At 43.2% G+C, this 25,794-nt stretch overlaps 2 protein-coding genes and 1 long non-coding RNA gene across 3 annotated transcripts in view; 2 read left to right on the top strand and 1 right to left on the bottom strand.

Moving 5' to 3' along the window:
- Positions 1 to 2,220: 2,220 nt before the first annotated feature.
- On the top strand, positions 2,221 to 3,277 carry LOC135082188 (cytochrome b-c1 complex subunit 9). The gene is made up of 2 exons (XM_063976958.1): positions 2,221 to 2,427; positions 3,172 to 3,277. Exons 1-2 carry the CDS (start codon positions 2,287 to 2,289, stop codon positions 3,205 to 3,207), a joined length of 177 nt encoding a protein of 58 aa, XP_063833028.1. The 5' UTR covers positions 2,221 to 2,286; the 3' UTR covers positions 3,208 to 3,277.
- The window catches only part of LOC135082190 (leucine-zipper-like transcriptional regulator 1), a 37,793-nt gene continuing 15,217 nt past the window's right edge, over positions 3,219 to 25,794 (bottom strand). Inside the window, exons 9-15 of the mRNA XM_063976960.1 lie at positions 25,484 to 25,659; positions 16,840 to 17,035; positions 14,712 to 14,866; positions 13,294 to 13,478; positions 12,524 to 12,650; positions 6,374 to 6,531; positions 3,219 to 4,596 (exon numbers count right to left, since the gene is read on the bottom strand). Coding sequence (XP_063833030.1) covers positions 4,411 to 4,596; positions 6,374 to 6,531; positions 12,524 to 12,650; positions 13,294 to 13,478; positions 14,712 to 14,866; positions 16,840 to 17,035; positions 25,484 to 25,659 — 1,183 coding nt within the window. The 3' untranslated portion in view covers positions 3,219 to 4,410. The remainder of the gene's footprint in view (positions 4,597 to 6,373; positions 6,532 to 12,523; positions 12,651 to 13,293; positions 13,479 to 14,711; positions 14,867 to 16,839; positions 17,036 to 25,483; positions 25,660 to 25,794) is intronic.
- Positions 8,651 to 10,512, top strand: LOC135081988 (uncharacterized). The gene is made up of 2 exons (XR_010259316.1): positions 8,651 to 9,634; positions 10,311 to 10,512. It is a non-coding gene; the product is annotated as an uncharacterized LOC135081988 (long non-coding RNA).

Below are 25,794 nucleotides of genomic sequence, written 5' to 3'. Positions count from 1 at the left end.
TCACATACTTACCCACCGTTACCTACAAATCAAATCTTATAATCGAAGCAAGTTTCCTACTGCCAAGTGCCTTGCAATTAATTTGTACTCGATCATTATAACAGAGTTCATAATCGTCTTATAGACGACTAGCTTTCCGCCCGCGGCTTCACCCGCGTGGAATTCCGTTTGGTAAATTTTCCTGAATTTTCTTCTTTGCTATAAACCTCACGGAGCCCGAGCTTTCCAATGAATGCAAAACCGTGGAAATCGGTTCGTGCGTTCTGGAGTTATAGCGTCAGGAAGGAAAACCCGACTTCGGCCCAGTCAGCTCAATCGGCCCAGCCGTTCTCAAGTTTTAATCAGACTAACGAACAGCAATTCATTTTTATTTTTGTACAGGGTGGAATTTTGTAATGCCACCTGAAGGGAAAGAAATAGAACTGCATTCAAAGATTTCCAAAAATTTGCTTGCTACAGTCGGGAATCGAACCAACTAAAATCTGTTAAAAATTACACCCTGCATTTTTATTGCATCGATCGTTAGGGTTAAGTATAAGAATAAAATCTCTCAAACAAACTTGATAAATCAAATGAAAGGAAAACCATGAAATCTCAAATTATTGTAATTATTTACAGAAAATTGTATGGTATGGTAGTAAATTTTCGAAAAAATTTCGAAAATCTGAATGCAGTTCTATTTCTTTTCAAAAATAAAGGAATGTTTTCTTTGAGTAAAATTTTTTATCTACAGTATTAAGGGTAGTTTCCCTCCAGGTGGCATTACAAAATTCCACCCTGTATAGAAGATAGATAGAAGATAATACAAAAGGCCAGGGCCCCCTAAACACACGGTCCGGCCCTGCTTAAGATGAATGTCTCGACGATAAATCGATAGTATTGAAGGTATAGCCTGACCAGCCCCCCTAGACAAAACGCACTTTTTGATCGAATCGAAAATCGAATCCGTCAAAACTCCATACAAAATAGGGGCTTTTCGACCACTTTTCGACTGGTTTGCGATTATAATTTGCACTTTGTCTAGACCCACAGGAACATAAAAACCCTGGCATAGAGGCGCGTCAATTGCATTTGATAGTGCAACACTGGGTACAGTCGTACCTGTATTAAATTAATAGGATTCAGGATTATGGGCTAATTTAATATTTTCATAAAGTAACAAAAATATTATAAAACAGGTAAACTGGTTTAAATAAATTAAATGAAACCATCGATCGAGCAAGTAGGATTTTATTATTATTCATCAATAATCAATCAAATTCTAAACTTGAATATTCAACTACAATGTCTGCTCATGAACGCTTCAAACTCGGTACTTCTTTCCCAATTCCATAAAATTCAACACTTACAAAGTGTCAAAAAACTTTAAAATAGGTAGTTGAAACAAACCACAGCTAATTTTCATAGTTGACTGTACTATACGATAAACATGTCAGTCAATTTGACAACCTTTGTCGGAAACATTATTCAATGAAAATATTGTCCGAACCCTTAGTATTTCTCTTCGACAAATACTTTAACACATTGTGAACCACTTTTCTTTCACGACTATAAAAATATTTTAGCAATTTAATTCATAAAATCAATTGCGCACATTTATTATAAAGTTTGTTTACACTTTGACAACAATAGACTGACATGTAAGGTGACATGTCAATGAAGTTTTCAGTTACTGTTGCCATTAAAAGAAATTAGTTCCATTAATTTTCCGCAACATGGCGAGGGTTTTTATGTTCCTGGTCAGGCTATAGTTGAGAATGTAGTCAGCTGCTCCACGTTCAACTTAGGAGCACCTAGCTAGAGCCCTTTGACTCGGGCGTATTTATCGTCAATTTTTAGAAATCGGACGAAGCGAATCAATATCGTGAGTAGTAGATAAAAGTATTTTTTCCTAGTTTAGTTAGACAAAATTAATCAAAATCAGCACTACAGAACTCAGACTCAAAAATCGTGTTTACTTGTGTAATCGATAGTATTGAAGGTATTTGAGAATGTAGTCAGCTGCTCCACGTTCAACTTAGGAGCACCTAGCTAGAGCCCTTTGACTCGGGCGTATTTATCGTCAATTTTTAGAAATCGGACGAAGCGAATCAATATCGTGAGTAGTGTAGCGCTGGCATTAGAGTAATTTATATTGTCTATAGCTTGTGGCGAATCCCCATTGGGCCTATGCTGAATCAAGCTGTCATCGAGTCGTCGACCAAAAAAAGTTATTGTTTTTGGTTAGCAAACTCGATCAACGATTTTGAGAGCGATTCAGAGCGATTTTCTCATTAATTTTCCAAAATGTCTATGTGGGCATCAGTAAATCGTAATATCTTCAAGCGAACTTCCACGTTCGCCCTTGCTATCGCATCGGGAACGTTCTTCTTTGAAAGAACTTTCGACTTGGTGTCCGTCTCTATCTTTGAGAGAATAAACAAGGGAGTGAGTATTTTGTTATGTAATTAGTTCTAACGTGATATTCACAAGGATCTTTGCCGTATTATATTGCTCTCCTGCATCACAAGACTGTGATAAACCTAATTAATGAGGATAATTTACGATTTACAAATTCATTCTAACCTTACTCGCATTAGGTAATGTTATCCCGAGTGTCTCTTGGAAAACGCTGGACGTCTGTCACTAATAATAGTTAATGTAATTTTTTTGTTAAGAGCTCTCTTATGTGAAGATCTATTTTTTGAGAATTCTGAGGTCCATCATGTCATGTGAACATCTGATGAGTCTGTCATAGAAACTAATACAGGTGTCCCAAAATCAGCACATCAAAAATTTTCATAAGTTTTAAGATATGACCAATTTTATTTATTCATGTCCATAGAAAAGTTTGATGGGTTTTGAAATATGACTCAAATTAGTTATTTTTAAAAATGGGACTTAATAAACTTGTTAGATGCGTCTTAAGCTCATTTACCTCTGGTGTCAGTGTGAGTTGCAAATTTTGGGACACCCTGTATATTTTTAAATAATAATTCTTATAGTAACACACAAGTGCTGTGTGGTTCTGGCAGAGTAGAATAGAACACTTCCACTCACTTCAATCATTGTTAAATTGACGGGATAATATGGCATGGGGAGTGCAGTCCAAATCCACCATAAAGTAGAAGGTAATTCTACTGAACACTTCTAATGAAGTGTTTTTAATTATTATTTTTCATTTTGTTTCAGAAACTATGGAATGACATCAAGGACAAATACCAATAAATAACATGCAATGTCATAAACAGTTTATTAGTTAATTACACCATTGATTAAATTATTATTATTTATACAAGACTTTTATTAAAGTGCCTAAAAATAAGATCTTTCAAAACCAAATAAATCTGAGAATATTATTATAGTAATACATTTCATAATAACAAATGACTAGATTTTTTAATTGAATTAAAATTCATAACAAAATTTGAGATTTTTCTTCCAATTTAAATGGGATTTAACATTTTTGCATCATTTTACTTATTGGAAATTATGTAATTTATATTTAATTTCTTATAAACAATAACATTTTAGTTACTTCAAGAGTAAATGCTTACTTATTTATTATTCTTTAATACACTTACAGTTAATTATTTGTTAAATCTTATATAATATTAATTGACATAATAAATGTACAATAATTTGCTATACAATACAATATATTTTAATTTATAGACAAGGGATAACTGGAAGGCGGAAAGGGGTAGGGGGACATCTGTAGGAAGTCAATAGAAAGAGGAAATGGCGTTAAACAAGCTAGCTACACTAAATTTTTCAAATCTGTCACATTTTTGATTCAGGATAACGTACTTGTACTTGTGAATACTTTTACAACAGGAGCAGTAAATGATATAGCCTCAGTGGCGTAACTAGGCTGGGCTGGCAAAATGCCACGGAAGACCCTAATCGCCCCCCTCAGCGATGCTTCAGGGCGATTAACCATAGATTCGCCAAGGGGGGCCCCATGCACAGAATTTGCCACGGGCCTCGGATGTGGTATAGTTACGCCACTGAATAGACAGTCTGCATCTTAGGTTTCACTCATTCTTTTACAAACGTCTAGCACTAGCAATTTTGAACTGATATCACTTGTCTTGTTCATTCTCACTTGTAGATATTCTATGCATCACAGAGGCTCGGAGCGGGTGCGCGTTGTGAACCACTTATTGGGAAATGTCGCGTCGTTACGGATTAGCGGAGCGTAGACGCACATAATATTATTTACATGCCGCCTTACGAGTGTCCTGATTAGCGAGTGAGCTTAGCCGGGCGATCGCGAATTCGTGAGCGTCACTTATTGGGGATTGTCGCGTCGTTACTTTTCGCCACGTGAGCATAATTTTAGGGAGTGTCGCGTCTTGACCTGGCGGAGCGGGGGCGCGCGTGCCTCTGAGTTCCCGCCTGGTGGGCCCGTGGGCGAGTGTCGCGCCGTTACGGCCGCGCCGAGCGGTGTCTCGCATGGTCATCGTCGGCCAGCGCGTCGGCGGAGGCTGAGGACGGCAGCGGGCGCGGCTGCAGCGGCAGCGGAGCGTCGTAGTGCGGCTCGTCGGCGAGTGCCCAGATGATGTCGACGAGTAGTGGTTGTGCTAGGTTCTTGATCGCTTCTTGGCGGGCCACCTGTGGAGATGAAATTGAGTTAAGTGTCATACAAAAGTAGACAGGTCAGGTTTAGTGTCCGACCGAATGTTCGGTTTCGGTTTCGTTTTCGGTTGAGTTTCGGTAAAAACATGAGTTTCGGTTTAGTTTCGTTTTCGGCGGCAAACTAGCCGAAACTACGACCGAAACCGAATGTGCATTCGGGAGTTTCCGCGCTGTTATCGGTCATGTTCGGCGCGTTGAATGAGTGGATGAATCCGATCAGAGCCAATGTGATTCGCTCGCTTGTTTGTTTGCTGTTATAGTCTGGTCCGGGAGCACGTCGAATTTTGTGCAATGACCCCAAGCTACCCATCCTTATCGCTCGCGCGTTATTATATTGCTGTCGCGACTGTGCGACGGGCGCCCGCAGTGAGTGTGTGAGCGTGACAGCAACATAATTACGCGCGAATGATAAGGATGGGTAGCTTGGGGTCATTGGACAAAATTCTACGTGCTCCCGGACCAGACTTTTGTTTTGTTGTGGTGGCGAGTTTTCGAGTGATTTATTTTGAATGGTATGGTAAGTTTTATCTTGTTTTATGTCGTTATAACATAAGAGCGGGTGTAAACATAAAAAAAATATTCAATATGACTGATAAAAGTATATTAAGTAATCAAGTTTAATCTAACCTACAAATTTTTTTTTGTTTCGCAAATGCTATACGTAAACAAACATTAGTTAAGTAGTTAGTAATGACTATAGTGCATTTCATGGTGATAATAATGGATTCAGAGTTTCAAAGTTCATTTTAGTATTTATCACCAAGGTATCCAAGTGGCAAGTACATTAGATACTAACTTACGTACTACCAATTTTGTTTTGAGAAATTATTAAGGTAAAAGACCCGACCATGTAACGGATTATGTACATATATGTCCTGAATATTGCGAGTAATTAAAGAAAAATCAGACTTTAAATCCTTCTTTTTCTTTTTTAATACATAATTTGATACCTTTTAGAGTAAAAAGGCACTTTATAAGTTCAATTTTAATGCAGTTTAAAGAGAAAACGATAAAGACTGACTGATTATAATAACGTTTTCTTTATTTTTCCCTCAAAATATGAGCCTTGTAAGGAAGTTTCGGTTTCGGTTTCGGTTTCGGCCGAAATAGACACCGTTGCCGAAATTCGTTTTCGGTTTCGGTTTCGGTCGTAAAACTAGTTTCGGTCGGACACTAGTCAGGTTTGTTATCTGAAAGCTTTTAGGCACAGTTGAAACAGTTGTAGCTGAACATTACACAGGCATTTTGACCCCGGTTACAAAAAACCTTCATGGGTTGGCCCTAGCCTGCCTTTTTACAACTGATTAATCAGCACATCTATAAAAGCGAAAGGTCACTGACTCATCACGAAATCTCAGAAACTACAAGTGCTAGGAGTCTCAAATTCGCATGGGGGTTCATTTTAGAACGTTGGTGCTCACTAAGACGGGATTTTGCAAAATTAAGCCCCTCAGGGGGTAATTCGGGATCCGCGCGTACGAAGTCGCGGGCGGCCGCTAAAGCCTGGTCCGTGAGCACGTAGAATTTTGTCCAATGAGCCCAAGCTACCCATCCTTATCACTCGCGCGTAATAACGTTGCTGTCGCGCTCGCATACTCACTGCGAGCGCCCGTACCGTAGCACAGTCGCGACAGCAATTTACGCGCGAGCGATAAGGATGCTACCCATCCTTATCGCTCGCGCGTAAATTGCTTGGGGTCATTGGACAATATTCTACGTGCTCACGGACCAGGCTTTAGTGTAGTATAGCGACCTGTCCGAAGTGGTGCACGATCATCTTGAGCGCGTACTCCTTGATGTCGGCGGCTCGCATGCGGTCGGCGGCCGGCAGGATGGCGAGCACGTTGTCAGGCGACACGTTGCTCTGCAGGTTGTGCTTGCAGAACACTTGGAGACGGTTGTTGGTGAACCCTGAGGAGTGACCATAAAGTTATTTAACCTCATTTGACTCATTGTTGTATGATCATTATACAGGGTGGAAACGATAAGTGATCTCATTCGATAATTTCTGAACTATACAAGATATCCAAAAACTGGTTACTGATCCTGAAAGTCCTTCACGAGCTCTCTATTCAACGATATCAATAATAGGTTACAAAATAAACTGGATCTATCCGAAAATTCAATGTTTCCAGCCTCCATACTAAATGTATGCCAGCCACACAATATTGGAAGTGTTAAATTTTTTAATTAAATAATAAACACTTAAAATGAAGCACTTAGAAATAATCGAGTGAGATCACTTATCGTTTCCACCCTGTAGAATAGAATTAGTTTTTATTTGAAATAAAAGTATACAAGCAGACAAGACATAGGTACTATCGGGGACTCGGACGCCTTGACACCTTAAGGGCCTAAATTGTTTGCACACACACGCTCGATTATGCTACGCCCCCGTTCATTCATATTTCGGGTCTAAGCAGCGTCGGCGCACCACTGTAGATGTTTGCCCTAGCAAACCAAGCTCTATGTAAAGCGTTTAGGATTGAGTATTGCTTATTACCCGCATCCGTAGCGCTCGTTTGGCAACGTCGCATTTTAGTCAATTTGAAACCCAATAAAGAATCGCTACAAAATATTATATGGGGCTTCGTGTAAAATTTGAACTAGCGATTGCCCGCTCGGGTTACAAAATTGGTATCGCACATTCCGAGGTAACTGTGCAATTTCCCGAGAAAAAAGTAGCCCTTTCTATAATTATTGTTGATATTATGAGTGTCAATCTCATGCATGATATTAGTTTAGCTAGTTAAGAGCCATTTTACATTTTCGTGCGAATTTCTAAGATTTTGGAAGCATGAATTACTATCTTAAGCAACACCCAGAGATTATTTAATAACTGCGAAAGATAGGTCAATCCTTGTTGTTGACCATTAATGAAACGGATTTACTAAAACTCTTTTGCTTAATTCACAGTGCCCCATCTCCCACAACCATTTTACGAAAAAATTGCCGCAGACTCATTTTCAAAGTCCTGTATCTATTATTTATGCTCATATAATAAGCTTAAAAATATATAGTAATCATCGGACATATATTCTTGTAGTCCATTAATGAAATAGATTCTTGAATTTCATTACCATTATTGAGTAAAATCTAAAAATAATTTGGCAAATTTGAAGATTAACGTCACATTTTGATCGTGGTTTTTGGTTTAAAAACACAGCAATAACTGCAATAAAAGTATCCCAAAATAAAGAATATTCATTGTAGAATTAATTTCTACAGTTATTGTTTAAATATTAGTAACCACTTTGTCAAAATATTGATGTGAATATCAGTATAAATTAAAATGCGCAAGCCGACATCGATTAGTATGGCGCGAGCGCCCGTCAAGGCAGGACCTGTGTCATTTTTCCCGCCGTGACGTTTACGTGCGTTCGTGTCGTAAAGCGGTGATTTGTACGGCGACCAAATACATTTGATACTATGCCGAGAGGCTGTTTCGAGTCGGCCGGCCGAGCAGAAATTGAAATGATGAATTTTAATTTCTTTGACGGATCTGGGTGTAACTATGTATAATATGTAGGTACCATGTATTTAATTTAATAAATAAATTATAAAAAAGTATATCCATTATGATAGCACCCTTAACACAAGCATATTGGTTGCCTACTTTTGGACTAGATCGCGCTGTGAAATTGTCCAAAGATTTGTTATTTATTTATCCGCTTTGAGTTTTGTTTCGTGAAGAAGAAAAAAGAAGCGTTTTGTTTTGTTGTTAAATCTATACTAATAAAAGAGGAAAGATTTAATTGTTTGTTTGTTTGTTTGGAGGCAATAGGCTCCGAAAAAAATTTCTTTCACGATTCAGAATCCTAATTTTTTTCTATGTAGGCTATAAAATATTTTCAAAAACTTTAGTCCAAAATCTTTGATAAAATTCGACGTTTAATAAATAAATTAGATAACATATTAATACTTTTTTTTTCAGTACGATTTTAGTACTTGTTTTTCAAAAATTCTACGATTTAACTAAACTTCTAAAGTGTTTATATTTTATGCATAATTTATTAACTTCTAAAATATACATATATCCTATTGATAGATGACGTGCTTCGTATTTTATTAAAATTATTACCTGACTAGGTTAAAAAGGTGTGGAATGTTATTTTGGAGATAACTTGGTTCCATAGAAATATAGAGAGATGCTAAGTAATGCGCTGAGTTCGAAACTCAGTGTCGTATTAGCAATTCATACACACAAAGAAATCAAATTATGTGCTCATTATCCATTGCGGTATCAGTATTCAACGTTCGAATAATCTTTAGTACTATGCAAGCAATATAAATTGTTTACATAATGACGTCGCTACTGTCATCATTGCTTTCACAAGCAATATGTTCCAATTTGTCCCTTGTCACATTTCCCTATAGTTTCTGTGATCTGTGCTTGTTTCTAAGTTGATATCAATGAAATATTCCTTAGTACTTTTGATTTAAATTATTTTTTTTTATTTTGACACGTGTTTGAAAAATCAAGGTCAGATTACAATAAAATAACAAGTGAAAACGTAACATTGCATTGCAACTCACAATTTCGCAATATTGATGAGGAGATTCCATTGGAAAGTCTGTATTCATTCCTAGGATTCCCCTAACACCATCAAATTCAAGAGAATTCAAGAGAGTGCAGTTTCCCATCTCATGCTTAGGGACCACGGTTTAAAATAGTGTGGTTGCATAGAGCTCATACTAATTTTCGATACAAAAGCAAGTGTTGGCGCCCTCACGAGTTTTAGCGGAGTTCCATATGGAAGTGGGAGTAGACTTAATGGAAAGCAAGTGTTGGCGCCCTCACGAGTTTTAGCGGAGTTCCATATGGAAGTGGGAGTAGACTTAATGGAAATCTATGCTTCTCCGACGACCAGTTGTATGTGGAATACTCCAGAGTATGCGCACACAATAGCCTGGTGATTTTAGCACCTGAAGGAAAAACAAAAAAACATTGTTTACAAAGAAATCTGCGGCAGGTGTAGTGTTTTAATTTGTTTTAGAAAGATCTTATAATTTTGTAAGTATTCAAATATTTAAACATAATGATGTGTAGATTTTATATTAAAAAATATAATCATTTAACAAAATTAATTTTCTTAGAATATTTTAATTCTATTAGAACCATTTTCCACTTCATCGCAGAAGAAGTCGCGGGCAAAAAGCTAGTATGAAATATGTAGTATTGCCCGCGGCTTCACCCGCTTGAAATTTAGTTTGTCACAGATCGTCATAAATTATAGCCTATACATTGTTATTCTGGTCGACGCCAGGGATGGATGAGCGTCGCTGTCGCTGGCGACAGGGTCTTCTGGTTCAGGGTTCATGGCGTAGGTCTCAGGCAAAATGAAATCCACTCGTAGAAATTAATAAACTCAGTGTATTCACGAAAATAATTACACACAGCACTAGAGTCGTATCGGAACTGAGTGAACCAAAGGTCTTGCGATAGGAACGTCCGACCCGAGTGATAGTTGAACACAGACTGCCTAGTACTGCTGTACTGTACTGTAAAGTTTCATCAAAATCTGTTCAGTAGTTTTTGCGTGAAAGTGTAACAAACATCCAGACATCCACACAAACTTTTGTATTTATAATATTAGTAAGACTAGTAAAAAGTAAGATAGTAAGATGAATTATTTTAGTTATTTGTTTACTTATAATAATATTTATTTATTTATTTATTTATTTCTTAGCTCTGTCTGATAATGGATCTGGAGGAGATGCAATGGCCACCTCCGTAACAAAACAATAGAACCCTATGGAGTTTGGGCTTGTGTGATTCGCCTTGACGAATATTTCGTATCCAGGGTCCGATGATGGAGCTGTAAGGGGGCAGATTTTTTTTTCACTATGTGACTGTCTTTATTTTGTACTTAATATATTTTACATATTATACCTATTAGTGTTTCATTATTCGTATCCAGGGTCCGATGATGGAGCTGTAAGGGGGCAGATTTATTTTTCACTATGTGACTGTCTTTATTTTGTACTTAATATATATTTTACATATTATACCTATTCGTGTTTCATTATGAATCGAAATATAAAAGACTTTATAAACTCTATTAAAAATTTTAATTAATTAATCAAGTTCTCTTCTCATTCTACCTTAAAATTAATAACTTAAATCAAGTCTTAATACGGTCACGGCTCAAGATTTTTTTGTCCATTTCAGCGTTCTTTTTACTCTTTTGACGTTGAGTTGACAGCTTTTACCTAAATTCGCGCGGAATATTTTTGTGAAATGGCTCTTAAGGCGAGAAATACAAAATCATACAGTTACTTTCGAATTTTACTTATTTAATAGGTATTGAATTAATTAGTAAAGTGTTAAGGAATATTTGTCTCTTAAAACAATTATTGTAAGATCTGGCTACATAATAACTTTCTTAAATCCTTAAATGTAAATAGAAACCTATAATAGGTTTCTATTTATTTTTAATACATTAGCAACTTTTGTTTTCCGTTTTAAAGAAACACTTATCTACGTTATTACAATTTAATACAAATATTGCACTAGGTAGCAATGATCCAGGTAATTGGTTATCGTAAATATTATAATATTAAGTTAGTTTTATTTCAAATTAAATTTTTAATTGCACATTAAGTGTCTTTACACAAGGTCTTAAATCAATAACAATTAAACTTCAAACTAAATAATACTTAAACAGTTAACAATGTATAGATAAGTTTGTAAGTAAATAATATGTATAAGAATTAAGAATTATTTTGAGAGGCATGGTTCAGTAATCGCACGGAGGTCAATAAAAATGCAATCAAACAGTCCAATTACTAGCACGGGTCAACACAAAACAAAATCAATCGGTTATTGATCACAAAACTTCACAAAAACACAAAGGAGAGAATATGTCGACAGTTCGCCAAAGCAAAAAGCAGACAGACCTCGTATAAAAACACAATATTAAAAAATACATATCTATTTGTTTGTAACCAAATTCTATTATTAAAATTCTAAGGCTGAGTTGCACCATCTTACTTTAACTTTGACAAATGTCAAAAATCTGTCAAACTCCGTACAAAAAGCACCGGTTACCGTTATAGCTACGGTCAAAGTTAGGTGGTGCAACTCAGCCTAAAACTAAGAAAGATTGAAGAAAAAGAAACATTTCGTTTTAAACCTTAACTGTATGACAATAAAGTGCACAATGGTATTTCGTATTGCAACCTAAGCCCTGATTGTCTCTTATTGGTCGTAGTAAAAATATAGTAAAATGCGTAACCAATTAGAGACGGGGTGAGCACGTGACCGGAGCGATGCGCTTACGCTAAAATTTCTACAAAGTGGTCAGGCGGAAGAGTCCCCGATAGTACATAATGAAAGAGATACACAAATGGACAGATAGCTGCTTGTGCTCCTCTGACAAAAAGGCTCAGCATACATCAAGACCGCGCCAGGGCTTGTCTCGAAACTGATTTTCAGCGGGGGCACTCTGTTGTCAGCAAGGGGTCGCAATGTACAGAAAGAGAAATTATAACCCAGGTCTTCTTCCTAACATAAATAAATAAATATACCGCAAATCCGTTGACCGTTGAACTATTGTGATGATCCCTTCCCTAACCCAAAAATATCAAGCTTATGTAGAGAAGTTAACGGGATTATTCCCATGTCTCATTCCCACAGCTAGAACTCCTGTGTAGCCAGGATCTACAGCTTGACCGCCAATAAAAACCCAACCAGCGAAGGTCAAGTTTGTCCCGGGGGAAGTTAAACTGTCATCGGACCCGCAATGAAATTAATCATAAGAACATAGGAGTTTGAAGTAAAGCTTCGACTCCCTCCAGTGCAAAGCGGATGACAGGTGACAAAGCAAAGGTTTCTAAAGGGGTTAATGGGCACATATTAAAGTAAATTGACTCTGTCATACTTGTAAAAGTAAATACTGACCGTAGTATATTGGCGCTTGGAACAGATACAGGGAGTCCTCTGTAGGCATGTTGGTGTCGCCATAGTAAATGTACCGGAGCAAAGAATCAAAGGCCTCCTCTGACGGGACAGTGTCGCAGATTTGAATCTGAGAAGGACAATAATGATTAAGTAATATTTTCACATGATGATATTTAGTAACCTGTTCTAATCTGTTCTTACAGCAATGAGGGCTATCGTTTTAGCGCTCACCAGTTAGCGCCACTGTAGAGTAAGGTCTTGTCACTTGCTAGTAGCGAAGACAGTGGCACCAACTGGTGAGCGCTAAAGTGGTAGGAGGACTATCGCATTTGCACTCATCAAGATGGCGCCATTGTAGAGTAAGGTCCTGTCAATCGCCAGGGGTGCCAACTGTTAAGTATAAAAACGATAGCCCTCATTGCTTGTCAATTTCCGGTTTTTAAAAGTCATGTTGCAGAATGATTGCAAATGAATTCTCAGTACGTTTCTGTTTACCAAGTTGGCAGCCCTATTGTCCAGTATAGTCCAATGGGCGGGGCTACGTCTGGCCCCACCCATAACTTCAAAACATCAAATTTCTCAACAATGTTTAACAAGATAAAGTACAGTAATATCACTTAGGTTGACAATATTATCTTGCGGCTAAAATGATCTGAACATAGCCTCAAAGTACGCAGCCCTACCGGTTAGCACCGAGCAATGGGCGGGGCTACGTCTGGCCCCACCCACAATTTCAAATCACTAGGAAAAAGTACAATACTCTTACTTACATTAACAATATTATCTTGCGGCGAAAATGATCTGAACATAGCTTCAAAGTACGCAGCTCTCGCGGCTAGCACGGACCGGTGGGCCGGCCGGCTAGCAGACCCCACTCGTAGCTTCACGTCACTCAACTCTAAGCCGCCTGCGCCGCCGCTCGCGAATACACTCATGTCCTGTTCTAGTGTTGTGCCTGTAACAAATAGGTCAAAGACACCAAGAAGTAAGTAGTTTTTTTTTATCCACAACGAGGAAGCTTTATTAAGAGGAACGAGGAAGGAGTTTGACTTTGTAAGCAAAGGAAGGTAGATGTTCAGTTTTTGGACAAAGGTACTGCGCAATAGTTGTCGGTGTAGACTGAGGAAATGGATGGGATGCGGTGACTGTAACGGAGTTGTAAAATAGGTACTAGGGTGGTCCTTATTCCTACGAAAAATTTTTTTTTTCTTATATTTTGCGGGGCACCACGTAATTTGAATATATACCATATGAAAGTCTTTCATTATTTTTTTTTTAATTTTTAAAAGACATTTAGGGGTCGCTACCAAGGTTTGAATTTTAAGTAAAAACAAAATCTGTATTTGTTAGATTCATTTATTTTTAAAGCCAAAGCCAAATAAAAATATTACAAAATTATTGTTGTTGCTATGAACTAAGATATTATGTACAATGTACATATTTGAATCAATTATTTTTAAGTTAAAAGAGTTTACTTGTTAGTATCTCGACGCGTTGGTACCATGGTCGGTATAGAAGAGGGGTTGAGGGGAGAAGGGGACAAGAAGCGACTGTCTATTATATCTATGCGATGTTCATTTGCACGTAAAATGTGATATAAACACTTAAATAAAACATTTATGAAACCATGATTTAAGATTTTCAAAGCTTTTGTAAATATTTTGACAGCTGGTAGCGACCTCTAAATCTTAACTAAAAAAAAAAACAAAAAAAACTAATTTCATATTTAGAGGTATATAATCGAATGAGAAAGTGCCCCGGGGACAATTCAAAAGTCGAAAAATAAGGACCACCCTAATAGGTACCTGTCCCTTTTCCAGATTGACATTATCTCTTATTTTAAGAGATTACTAGTCAGCTTTAATAGAGCGACAGTAAGATCGTTAGGGGTTATTGTTGCTTATCAATATCTCGTTTTATCTAAAATTTTTTGCTCCTGTCAACCAAATGACATCCACTGCTAGACAAAGGCAGACTAGCACTGCCTATATGCGGGCGCTTCCCGCGGCCTCCACTAAAGTTCGGTCGTCGAGCAGATAGAATTTCGTACAATGACCCCGAGCTACCCATCCTTATCGCTCGCGCGTAATTATATTGCTGTCGCGCTCGCATTCACTGTGCGACGGGCGGCTGCAGTGGGTGTGCGAGCGCGGACTTTAGTTCGTCGGTTCATGGTTAATCAACGTACCATTGATCTCTTCTTCGTAGTCGTTGTAGGGCGCGGGCGGCTGCTTGCTGGGCTGCTGGCGGCGCCGGATGAGCTCCACCATGAGGCTCTGGTCCATCTGCTCGAACTCCGCAGACATCACGATCGGAGTGAAGTTGTAGTCTTTCACCACGAACCTGCGTTCAGAATGAATGGATGTAGCAGTTGTCGGCCGTTTGGTGTAGTGGTTCGAAACGTACTACTATTCCGGAGGTTGCGGGTTCGATTCCCGCACAGTACAAACATTTGTGTGCATGAACATATTTGTTTGTATTCGACTGGGTGTTTTCTATGTATAATATGTATGTATTTACAAAAAAAAAAGTATTTAAGTATGTTTATATCCGTTGTCTAGTACCCATAGTACAAGCCTTGCTTAGTTTGGGACTAGAAGCGCAGTGTAAAATGTCCAAGGATTATTTATTTATATTATATTTATATTGTTACTTCAGTGAACTTTTTATGTAACACAACATAAAGAGTGTCCCAAAACACCTCTAATATTTAACGGGAATATTGAGGGGAAGACTGCTGTCCGTAAGTTAGTAAAAGGTACGTTTTGTTAGGTTCTAAAATGTCAAAGACCCTGTTTAAAAAAACAACAGATTTACTCCCTATTTGGCTCGCTTGGCTCAAAAGCTGTACACTTATGACTGTTCTACGTTTACAGCACTCAGCCTTCACGTTTCATTACCTTTATTCCGGGAAGCACCTGAATGCGGTGAGGCAAGGCCTGGTCTTCGTGGAAATCCATGGGAGAGGAATTTGTATATTACCTTTATGTAGCAGCTGTAGTTAGAAGAGCAAAGGCTGAAAAGCACTGCTGGATCAGTGGCAAAAATTAGTGTCGATGACTGTGCGGGCGCCTTTTTAATTTCTTTATGAACCCACCTCAGGCAGTACTCCTTGATGCAGCAGTTAGATGGGCAATGGCTGGGGGCACCAGCTTAAAATCACTGCCAGGACAATGCCAAAAATCTGTGTCGATGACTGAGACTTTTTTAGTTACCAGCCCCCGCCATTGGAAAGAACTGTTTTCTAAGAGCGTGTGTTTAAGAGGCTCGTCAACGCCTGTCGGGCGCCGGATATAAACCGGCTCGTCTACACACGCCCTAAAGGCGCCTTCCAATTTACTCCAAAGTAGTCCACAGCGCGCACAGCGCTCGCGGCCGGGGGACGCTCAGCTTGATGTCCCTCGACCCACCTCAGGCAGTACTCCTTGATGCAGCTCAGGTGAGCGTGGTGCGCCGCGTGCAGCGCCGGCAGCACGTTGCTGTAGCACAGGTTGGCTCGCAGGAACCGCGCGCACAGCGCTCGCGGCCGGGGGACGCTCAGCTTGATGTCCCTCGACCCACCTCAGGCAGTACTCCTTGATGCAGCTCAGGTGAGCGTGGTGCGCCGCGTGCAGCGCCGGCAGCACGTTGCTGTAGCACAGGTTGGCTCGCAGGAACCGCGCGCACAGCGCTCGCGGCCGGGGGACGCTCAGCTTGATGTCCCTCGACCCACCTCAGGCAGTACTCCTTGATGCAGCTCAGGTGAGCGTGGTGCGCCGCGTGCAGCGCCGGCAGCACGTTGCTGTAGCACAGGTTGGCTCGCAGGAACCGCGCGCACAGCGCTCGCGGCCGGGGGACGCTCAGCTTGATGTCCCTCGACCCACCTCAGGCAGTACTCCTTGATGCAGCTCAGGTGAGCGTGGTGCGCCGCGTGCAGCGCCGGCAGCACGTTGCTGTAGCACAGGTTGGCTCGCAGGAACCGCGCGCACAGCGCTCGCGGCCGGGGGACGCTCAGCTTGATGTCCCTCGACCCACCTCAGGCAGTACTCCTTGATGCAGCTCAGGTGAGCGTGGTGCGCCGCGTGCAGCGCCGGCAGCACGTTGCTGTAGCACAGGTTGGCTCGCAGGAACCGCGCGCACAGCGCTCGCGGCCGGGGGACGCTCAGCTTGATGTCCCTCGACCCACCTCAGGCAGTACTCCTTGATGCAGCTCAGGTGAGCGTGGTGCGCCGCGTGCAGCGCCGGCAGCACGTTGCTGTAGCACAGGTTGGCTCGCAGGAACCGCGCGCACAGCGCTCGCGGCCGGGGGACGCTCAGCTTGATGTCCCTCGACCCACCTCAGGCAGTACTCCTTGATGCAGCTCAGGTGAGCGTGGTGCGCCGCGTGCAGCGCCGGCAGCACGTTGCTGTAGCACAGGTTGGCTCGCAGGAACCGCGCGCACAGCCCTCGTAGCCGCGGGATGCTCAGCTTTATGGCTAGTCGGAGCACTTCCATTACTAGTAGAATGGTGGCTGGCGATGCAGGGTCTTCGTCTGTGGAAACATTGTTGTAATTCAATTGATTTTTGTTTTTACTAGTGTATAATTACCCTAACATTGCAAAAAGAAATGCAGTGTATACCTGTAATTGAGTTCATATACGTATCATGTGTTAAACCATGTTAAAATGTATGAATATTATGTATGTGACTTTGTTGGTGTACCTAATAAATAAATAATAAAATAATAAGTAATTAAGACTGACATGAGGTTTGATCCACGACTTCACCAGCACGATTTTTGATTTGTCACAGAAAGATTGAAAAATCGTGAAAAATCGCTCATCAACACATGCATGTCCGACGTCAGATAGAAACCGGCTCGTTAACACACGCCCTAAAGGCGCGACTGTGTGACGGGCGACTGCAGTGAGTGTGCGAGTGCAATAGCAATATAACTTTTTCGGCGGTAGTTTGTAAACGTATTCACATCGGCTCCCCAGTTATAAGCGATTTTAAAATAGTTAACAGTATATTTTTAATATCTATTTCATCAAAAATTATTCATCACACGTCACCTGATAACATATACTGGAGTGAAAGCTGTTCAATGTGTGTTTAGTAAAATACGTGCACATACCTGCCGGTGACTATCTCTAACGTTCACTTCACTGAAAACTCAAATAACACTCTATCATGGACAACCTTGGTAGCATCGTGGAAACACAACAAGCACTGGAGCAGTCACTCATGAAGAGGATGACTGAATTCGAAGCACATCTCCGAGCCACAAAGGTGTCATCCCCGGCGCAATCAGAGAATCTGAAGACACTTGCTCGCGAGTTCTACACGTTCTGAGATCACACAATGGGAGTTGTAGACCTGCTAAGACGGCAAATCCAGGAGGTCAGCAGGGCCGTGGACAGCATCGAGGCGAGGCACCGGCGCAAGTTCATCCTAATCACTGGTGTACCGGATCTTGACAGTGAAAACCTGATGTCATCCACTCTTTCGGTACTGAGGGATAACCTCGAACTCCCAGACATCACTTCGGCCTCCATTACTACATGCCACAGGCTCGGGAGATCCCAGGAAGGACGTAGCAGGCCAGTTATTGTGGGGTTCGCGAGCCAAGAAACCCGATCACTCATCTGGAGAAGAAAGACAATGCTGAAAGGTACCCCATTTGTCATCTCTGAGTTTTTGACGCGGACAAGGCAGACTCTGTTCCTGAATGCGCGAAGGCACTTTGGTATGAGGCGGGTGTGGTCTATGGACGGCAGCGTTTTCATCAAGCTTCCGAATGGCGTCCGCGAACGAGTCTCCAATAGCGAGGAGCTAGACAAGCTCATGGAGCGCCACAGTCCAGTCGTCCCAGTTCCCCAGGAGCCCGTGCGGAAGCGCGCAGCCGAGCCGGCAGCGCGCGTCGCCGCTGCTGACGCTCCCATCCCGAAACCAGGAGCGTCCAAATCGCAGCGTACATGCAGATCAAAGTGATCTCCTCATAGTGCTATTGCCATACATCTACGTTGCTTTTGTTTGTCGCCGTCCATTTACTATTTTAGTTGCAGGTACAAGTAACTAATCAGCTTCACTGTCTTTAACATAGCTCACAATCTTTTACCCTCAATAAGTCACTACTCTTTTTATTTTCTAATTTAAGGTGTTTGTATTTAAAATTGTAATGTTTTGTTGTCGGTGTTTTGACAGTTCAGTGACAGCTGTTAGATGTCACGTCAAATAGGAGGCAAAGGCGTCAATAAATATTCGCTTTTAGTTATTTTTTGTGTAACGATGTAACGGTATTTTCATTTAACGTTATTATTTTATTCAAACCGTTATTATGTGTTTCTTCTGTTTTTTATTGGTTTTGTAAACAGTCAACCGGCGGGTAATGCACTACTATTAACCGTAATCGGTACAGCTTTATGTAGTAGTCCACTCGCGTATTTTTATTTTAGTTGTATTTTTTTTATATATTTATTATTTTTATATTATAGTAAGTACACAAATATGTCAGATAACGACGAATCATTCGTTTCTGCTAGTGATCACTCCTCTTCTTTTTACTCTCTGCATTCTTCCAACTCCTCGTCTTCTCTTCACAACTCTCTCTTCCTCGAACTTCAAAATTGCGTTAATCTTCTTAATATCTGCCATATAAATGCGCAAAGCATACCCCAACATTACACCGAACTTCTCAACACTTTCTCTACCGACATCATCCACGCCTTGCTGGTCTCCGAGAGCTGGTTGAACCCTAACCTAAACTCGACATCGTACTCACTCCCTGGCTTCGTCCTGATCCGGAACGACAGGCTTGGTAAAAGAGGTGGCGGTGTCGCCATCTATCTTCGAAGCGATATACCTTTCAAAATCATATATTCTACACCGGGGGATTATTCTAATTCCATCGAATATATGTTTCTCGAGGTGCTCGTAAGGGGCACTAAGGCTGTTCTCGGAGTCGTATACTGTCCGCCTTCTGTCAACTACTTCTCCAAGCTGGAATCCGTATTGGAATCAATATGTTCAGAATACGCGCATCTCATAGTCATGGGGGATTTCAACACTGATTTGCTCAAGCAGTCTTCCCAGGCTGCCAGGCTTCTGTCCATCCTGGATTCTGTCAATCTGTCTAACCTACCACTGGATCCCACTCATCACAACATCGACACTGATGACACCTGGTTAGACCTAATTCTTGTCTCTTGTCCGGAGCTCGCATCCAAGCATGGGCAGTTGCTCGCTCCGGGTTTTTCTCGCCACGACCTGATCTTCCTCTGTTATAAGCTCCGTACGCCCAAACATAAACCTGAAACAGTACTCCTTAGGAACTTTGCCAGGATAAATCACGAGAGACTCCGCTCTGACGTATCTTCACTCGATTGGGGTGCGATCGCTCACGCGGATTGTGTCGACACACAGGTCAGCTTGCTCAATAGTCTTATACTGCAGCTTTTTGACGAGCATGCCCCGCTTCGATCCGTTCGCGTTAAACGCCCGCCGGCCCCCTGGATTACCAGTACGGTTCGTGCGGCTATGGCAAAGCGCGACCGGGCATTCCGCAACTTCAAGGGTGACCATTCTATTGACAAGTGGAACGCGTACAAACACGCCAGGAACCGTTGTAACAACTTGACCAGAGCTGCGAAGCGCCGTCACTTTCATGATAGTGTGCTATCTTCTTCTAGCTCCGACGTCTGGAAATTCTTAAAATCACTGGGTCTTGGTAAGGCTTCTTGTAGTAATGCCCCTTCCTCATCCTTCACTCCCAACGAACTCAACTTACACTTCTCTTCGGCCACTCTCTTGGATGACACTACCAAACTCTCTACGATCTCTTACTTAAATTCTCTTCCTATTTCTTCTCCAAGCTCCTTTTCATTCTCCCCTGTCACCGTCGATGAGACCAAAAAGTTCATCCTCTCTATAAAATCAACAGCTGTTGGCCCGGATGAGGTTAGTAGAGCGATGATACTCATTATCCTGGACGACTTACTTCCTGTTATCACCCATATCATCAACTCCTCATTTGATCGCGGGTGTTTCCCTTCCACTTGGCGACTCGCCCATGTCATCCCTTTACCCAAACTCTCCAACCCTACCGCATTAAACCAATTTCGTCCTATCTCCATTTTACCCTTTCTCTCTAAAGTCCTCGAAGCTGCTGCTCACAAGCAATTCTCTAAATTTGTTCTAGAAAACCATCTCCTCAGCCAATTCCAGTCTGGCTTCCGCCCGGGACACAGCACTACCACTGCACTCTTGAAAATTGTTGATGACGTCAGAGCCGGCATGGAGGAGTCACGCGTTACCGTTCTTGTATTGATCGATTTCTCTAACGCCTTCAACACGGTCGACCATGACATCCTTCTTGCCATTCTACTCCACCTCGGAGTCTCATCACCGGCCGCGGAATGGTTCTCATCCTATCTACGCGGTCGGAGACAGGCGGTGCGATTCGGTCGAGCATACTCGGAGTGGAAGGACCTTGCTACCGGCGTACCTCAAGGGGGCATACTCTCACCTATCCTTTTTTCCGTCTTCATCAACATTCTTACTTCTCACCTTTCTTCATCCTTTCATCTCTACGCTGACGACCTCCAACTCTACGTGCAGGCTGACCCTTCTGAGATATCTGATGCGGTTTCGCGGTTAAATGCTGATCTACACAATATCGCCGATTGGTCCGGGAAGTTCGGTGTGAAGGTCAATCCTGGCAAGTGTCAGGCGATAGTGCTGGGGAGCTCCAGGCAACTGGCTAAACTGGATCTGGGATCGGTCCCTAGTGTTGTCTTTGACGGAGTTGTCGTTAACTTCTCTCCATACGTAAAAAATCTCGGACTCTTCATTGACAGCACTCTGAGTTGGTCCCAGCATGTCAGGGAAGTCAGTAGGAAGGTGATCGGCTCAATGCGGGCACTCTACCGCTTTAAAAATTTCCTCCCTTCCAGCACTAAGACCTTACTTGCTCAGTCTCTGATCCTGCCTATCCTCGACTATGGTGATGTATGCTGTACGGACATCTCACAGGAACTTTTAAACAAGCTGGACCGCCTCTTGAACAACTGCATCAGATTTATCTTCGGTCTCCGCAAGTTTGATCACATCTCACCTTTTCGCTCGCAGCTTGGTTGGCTTCCCATCAGACAGCGTAGATATCTTCGTTCACTTTGTATGCTTCATTCAATTCTTTTCAATCCTGACTCTCCATCTTATTTAAAAGATAAATTTCAGTACCTCCACTCCACTCACAATAGAAATCTTCGCTCTAGTCAGTCTCTTCAGCTTGCCACCCCTCATCATAGCACTGGCTTCATGTCCAACTCTTTCTTAGTCTCCGCTGTACGGCTCTGGAACGGCCTTCCGGCCAAATTACGCAAACCTTCTTCCAAATTTACTTTCAAAAAGGCACTGCGCAAACATTTCAAGGAATGACCTTTTTTTCTCAATTTTCTCGCTATCTCAGACATGAGTGATGTGTACATCTATAATATTATTATGTTTATGTATTTATGTGTATGTCTATTATATTTATTTGTATTATGTTATTTATTTTATGTAATCTTATGTAAGTAGGTTTATTATCAAAAATGTTAATTTTTTGCACCGCCTTACTCTTTCTGCATGACCCGTGGTTGACTGGCAGAGAATGCCATCCGGCATTAAGTCCGCCACAGTGCATTTGTTACTTTGTGTGCTGAAGTATAAATAAATAAATAAATAAATAAATAATTACGCGAGAGCGACAAGGATGGGTAGCTTGGGGTCATTGGACGAAATTCTATGTGCTCGGCGACCGCACTTTAAATCTTTAGAACATGTTTGACATAACGACTACGACCTACCCTTCTCGGTGGGGTCGATCCGGTCGGTGTAGATGTAGTTGAGCACCATGCTGAAGGCCTCGGGCGTAGCCTCGGGCAGCGGCACCATGAGGCGCGGTTCCGCCTTGTACGAGTACACTTCCGACGCCGGCTCCTCGCCCGCGGCGATACGCTTCGCTAAAGTCCGGTCGCCGAGCAGATAGAATTTCGTCCAATGACGCCAAGCCTACCATCCTTATCGCTCGCGCGTAATCATATTGCTGTCGCGACTGTGCGATGGGCGGCCGGAGTGAGTGTGCGTGTGCAATCGAAATATAATGAGGGCTATCGTTTTTATACTTAACAGTTGGCACCCCTGGCGATTGACAGGACCTTACTCTACAGTGGCGCCATCTTGATGAGTGCAAATGCGATAGTCCTCCTACCACTTTAGCGCTCACCAGTCGGTGCCACTGTCTTCGCTACTAGCAAGTGACAGGACCTTACTCTACAGTGGCGCTAAAACGATAGCCCACATTACGCGCGAGCGATAGGATGGGTAGCTTGGGGTCATTGGACGAAATTCTATGTGCTCGGCGACCGGACTTTAGCTCTTCACGCGCCTCCCTAGGACATGTTTGACATAACGAATACGGCCTACCCTTCTCGGTGGGGTCGATCCGGTCGGTGTAGATGTAGTTGAGCACCATGCTGAAGGCCTCGGGCGTGGCCTCGGGCAGCGGCACCGTGAGGCGCGGCTCCGCCTTGTACGAGTACACTTCCGACGCCGGCTCCTCGCCCGCGGCTATATGCTTAGTTAGCTGTCCGGTCGCCGAGCACATAGAATTTCGTCCAATGACCCCAAGCCTACCATCCTTATCGCTCGCGCGTAATCATATTGCTGTCGCGACTGTGCGACGGGCGGCCGGAGTGAGTGTGCGTGTGCAATCGCAATATAATGAGGGCTATCGTTTTTATACTTAACAGTTGGCACCCCTGGCGATTGACAGGACCTTACTCTACAGTGGCGCCATCTTGATGAGTGCAAATGCGATAGTCCTCCTACCACTTTAGCGCTCACCAGTTGGTGCCACTGTCTTCGCTACTAGCAAGTGACAGGACTTTACAGTGGCGCAAACTGGTGAGCGCTAAAACGATAGCCCTCATTACGCGCGAGCGATAAGGATGGGTAGCTTGGGGTCATTGGACGAAATTCTATGTGCTCGGCGGCCGGACTTTAGCTCCTCCCTAGGACATAACGACTACGACCTACCCTTCTCGGTGGGGTCGATCCGGTCGGTGTAGATGTAGTTGAGCACCATGCTGAAGGCCTCGGGCGTGGCCTCGGGCAGCGGCACCGTGAGGCGCGGCTCCGCCTTGTACGAGTACACTTCCGACGCCGGCTCCTCGCCCGCGGCTATATGCTTAGTTAGCTGTCCGGTCGCCGAGCACATAGAATTTCGTCCAATGACCCCAAGCCTACCATCCTTATCGCTCGCGCGTAATCATATTGCTGTCGCGACTGTGCGACGGGCGGCCGGAGTGAGTGTGCGTGTGCAATCGCAATATAATGAGGGCTATCGTTTTTATACTTAACAGTTGGCACCCCTGGCGATTGACAGGACCTTACTCTACAGTGGCGCCATCTTGATGAGTGCAAATGCGATAGTCCTCCTACCCCTTTAGCACACACCAGTTGGTGCCACTGTCTTCGCTACTAGCAAGTGACAGGACCTTACTCTACAGTGGCGCAAACTGGTGAGCGCTAAAACGATAGCCCTCATTACGTGCGAGCGATAAGGATGGGTAGCTTGGGGTCATTGGACGAAATTCTGTGTGCTCGGCGACCAAACTTTAGGTCTTCACGCGCCTCCCTAGGACATGTTTGACATAACGACTACGGCCTACCCTTCTCGGTGGGGTCGATCCGGTCGGTGTAGATGTAGTTGAGCACCATGCTGAAGGCCTCGGGCGTGGCCTCGGGAAGCTCCGCCTTGTACGAGTACACCTCCGACGCCGGCTCCTCGCCCGCGGCTACACGCTTAGCTGTCCGGTCGCCGAGCAGAATTTCGTCCAATGACCCCAAGCTTACCATCCCTATCGCTCGCGCGTAAATATTGTTGTCGCGACTGTGCGACGGGCGGTCGCAGTGAGTGTGTGCGAGTGCGATAGCAATATAATTACGCGCGAGCGATAAGGATGGGTAGCTTGGGGTCATTGGACGGAATTCTGTGTGCTCGGCGACAGCACTTTAAATCTTTAGAACATGTTTGACGTAACGATTACGACCTACCCTTCTCGGTGGGGTCGATCCGGTCGGTGTAGATGTAGTTGAGCACCATGCTGAAGGCTTCGGGCGTGGCCTCGGCCAGCGGCACCGTGAGGCGCGGCTCCGCCTTGTACGAGTACACTTCCGACGCCGGCTCCTCGCCTGCGGCGATGCCCTTGGCTAAAGTCCGGTCGCCGAGCAGATAGAATTTCATCCAATGACTCAAAGCTTAACAGCCTTAAAGCTCGCGCGTAATTATATTGCTATCGCACTCGCACACTCACTGCGGCCGCCCGTCGCACAGTCGAGTCGAGCGATAAGGATGGGTAGCTTGGGGTCATTGGACGAAATTCTATGTGCTCGGTGATCGGACTTTAGCTCTTCACGCGCCTCCCTAGGACACGTTTGACATACGACTACGACCTACCCTTCTCGGTGGGGTCGATCCGGTCGGTGTAGATGTAGTTGAGCACCATGCTGAAGGCCTCGGGCGTGGCCTCGGGCAGCGGCACCGTGAGGCGCGGCTCCGCCTTGTACGAGTACACCTCCGACGCCGGCTCCTCGCCCGCGGCGATGCCCTTGGCTAAAGTCCGGTCGCCGAGCAGATAGAATTTCGTCCAATGACCCCAAGCTTACCATCCTTATCGCTCGCGCGTAATCATATTGCTGTCGCGACTGTAAAGTCCGGTCGCCGAGCAGATAGAATTTCGTCAAATGAACCCAAGCTTACCATCCTTATAGCTCGCGCGTAATCATATTGCTGTCGCGACTGTGCGACGGGCGGCCGGAGTGAGTGTGCGAGTGCGATAGCAATATAATTACGCGCAAGCGACAAGGATGGGTAGCTTGGGGTCATTGGACGAAATTCTATGTGCTCGGCGACCGGACTTTAGCTCCTCCCTAGGACATAACGACTTCGACCTACCCTTCTCGGTGGGGTCGATCCGGTCGGTGTAGATGTAGTTGAGCACCATGCTGAAGGCCTCGGGCGTGGCCTCGGGCAGCGGCACCGTGAGGCGCGGCTCCGCCTTGTACGAGTACACCTCCGACGCCGGCTCCTCGCCCGCGGCGATGCGTTTGGATAGCTCTTCGCGTGCCTCCCTAGAACATGTTTGAATATGTACGCTTCATCCAAGATTACATAGTAAATGAGACGATACTTAGCAATGTGTATTGCTGATTGTCGATATGTCCTTTATTTTTTTTAATATGTTTTTTTTTAAATAAATCTTTGGA

This window comes from Ostrinia nubilalis, chromosome 21, assembly GCF_963855985.1.
Source record: "Ostrinia nubilalis chromosome 21, ilOstNubi1.1, whole genome shotgun sequence".
NCBI classification, from domain to species: domain Eukaryota; kingdom Metazoa; phylum Arthropoda; class Insecta; order Lepidoptera; family Crambidae; genus Ostrinia; species Ostrinia nubilalis.
This window is presented reverse-complemented; position numbering and strand designations above follow the sequence as displayed.

Coding starts and splice junctions, on each gene's coding strand:
- LOC135082188 (XM_063976958.1), top strand. CDS start 2,287: ATGTCTATGTGGGCATCAGTAAATCGTAATATCTTCAAGCGAACTTCC. Junction 2,428..3,171: donor TTGAGAGAATAAACAAGGGA/GTGAGTATTTTG, acceptor ATTTTGTTTCAG/AAACTATGGAATGACATCAA.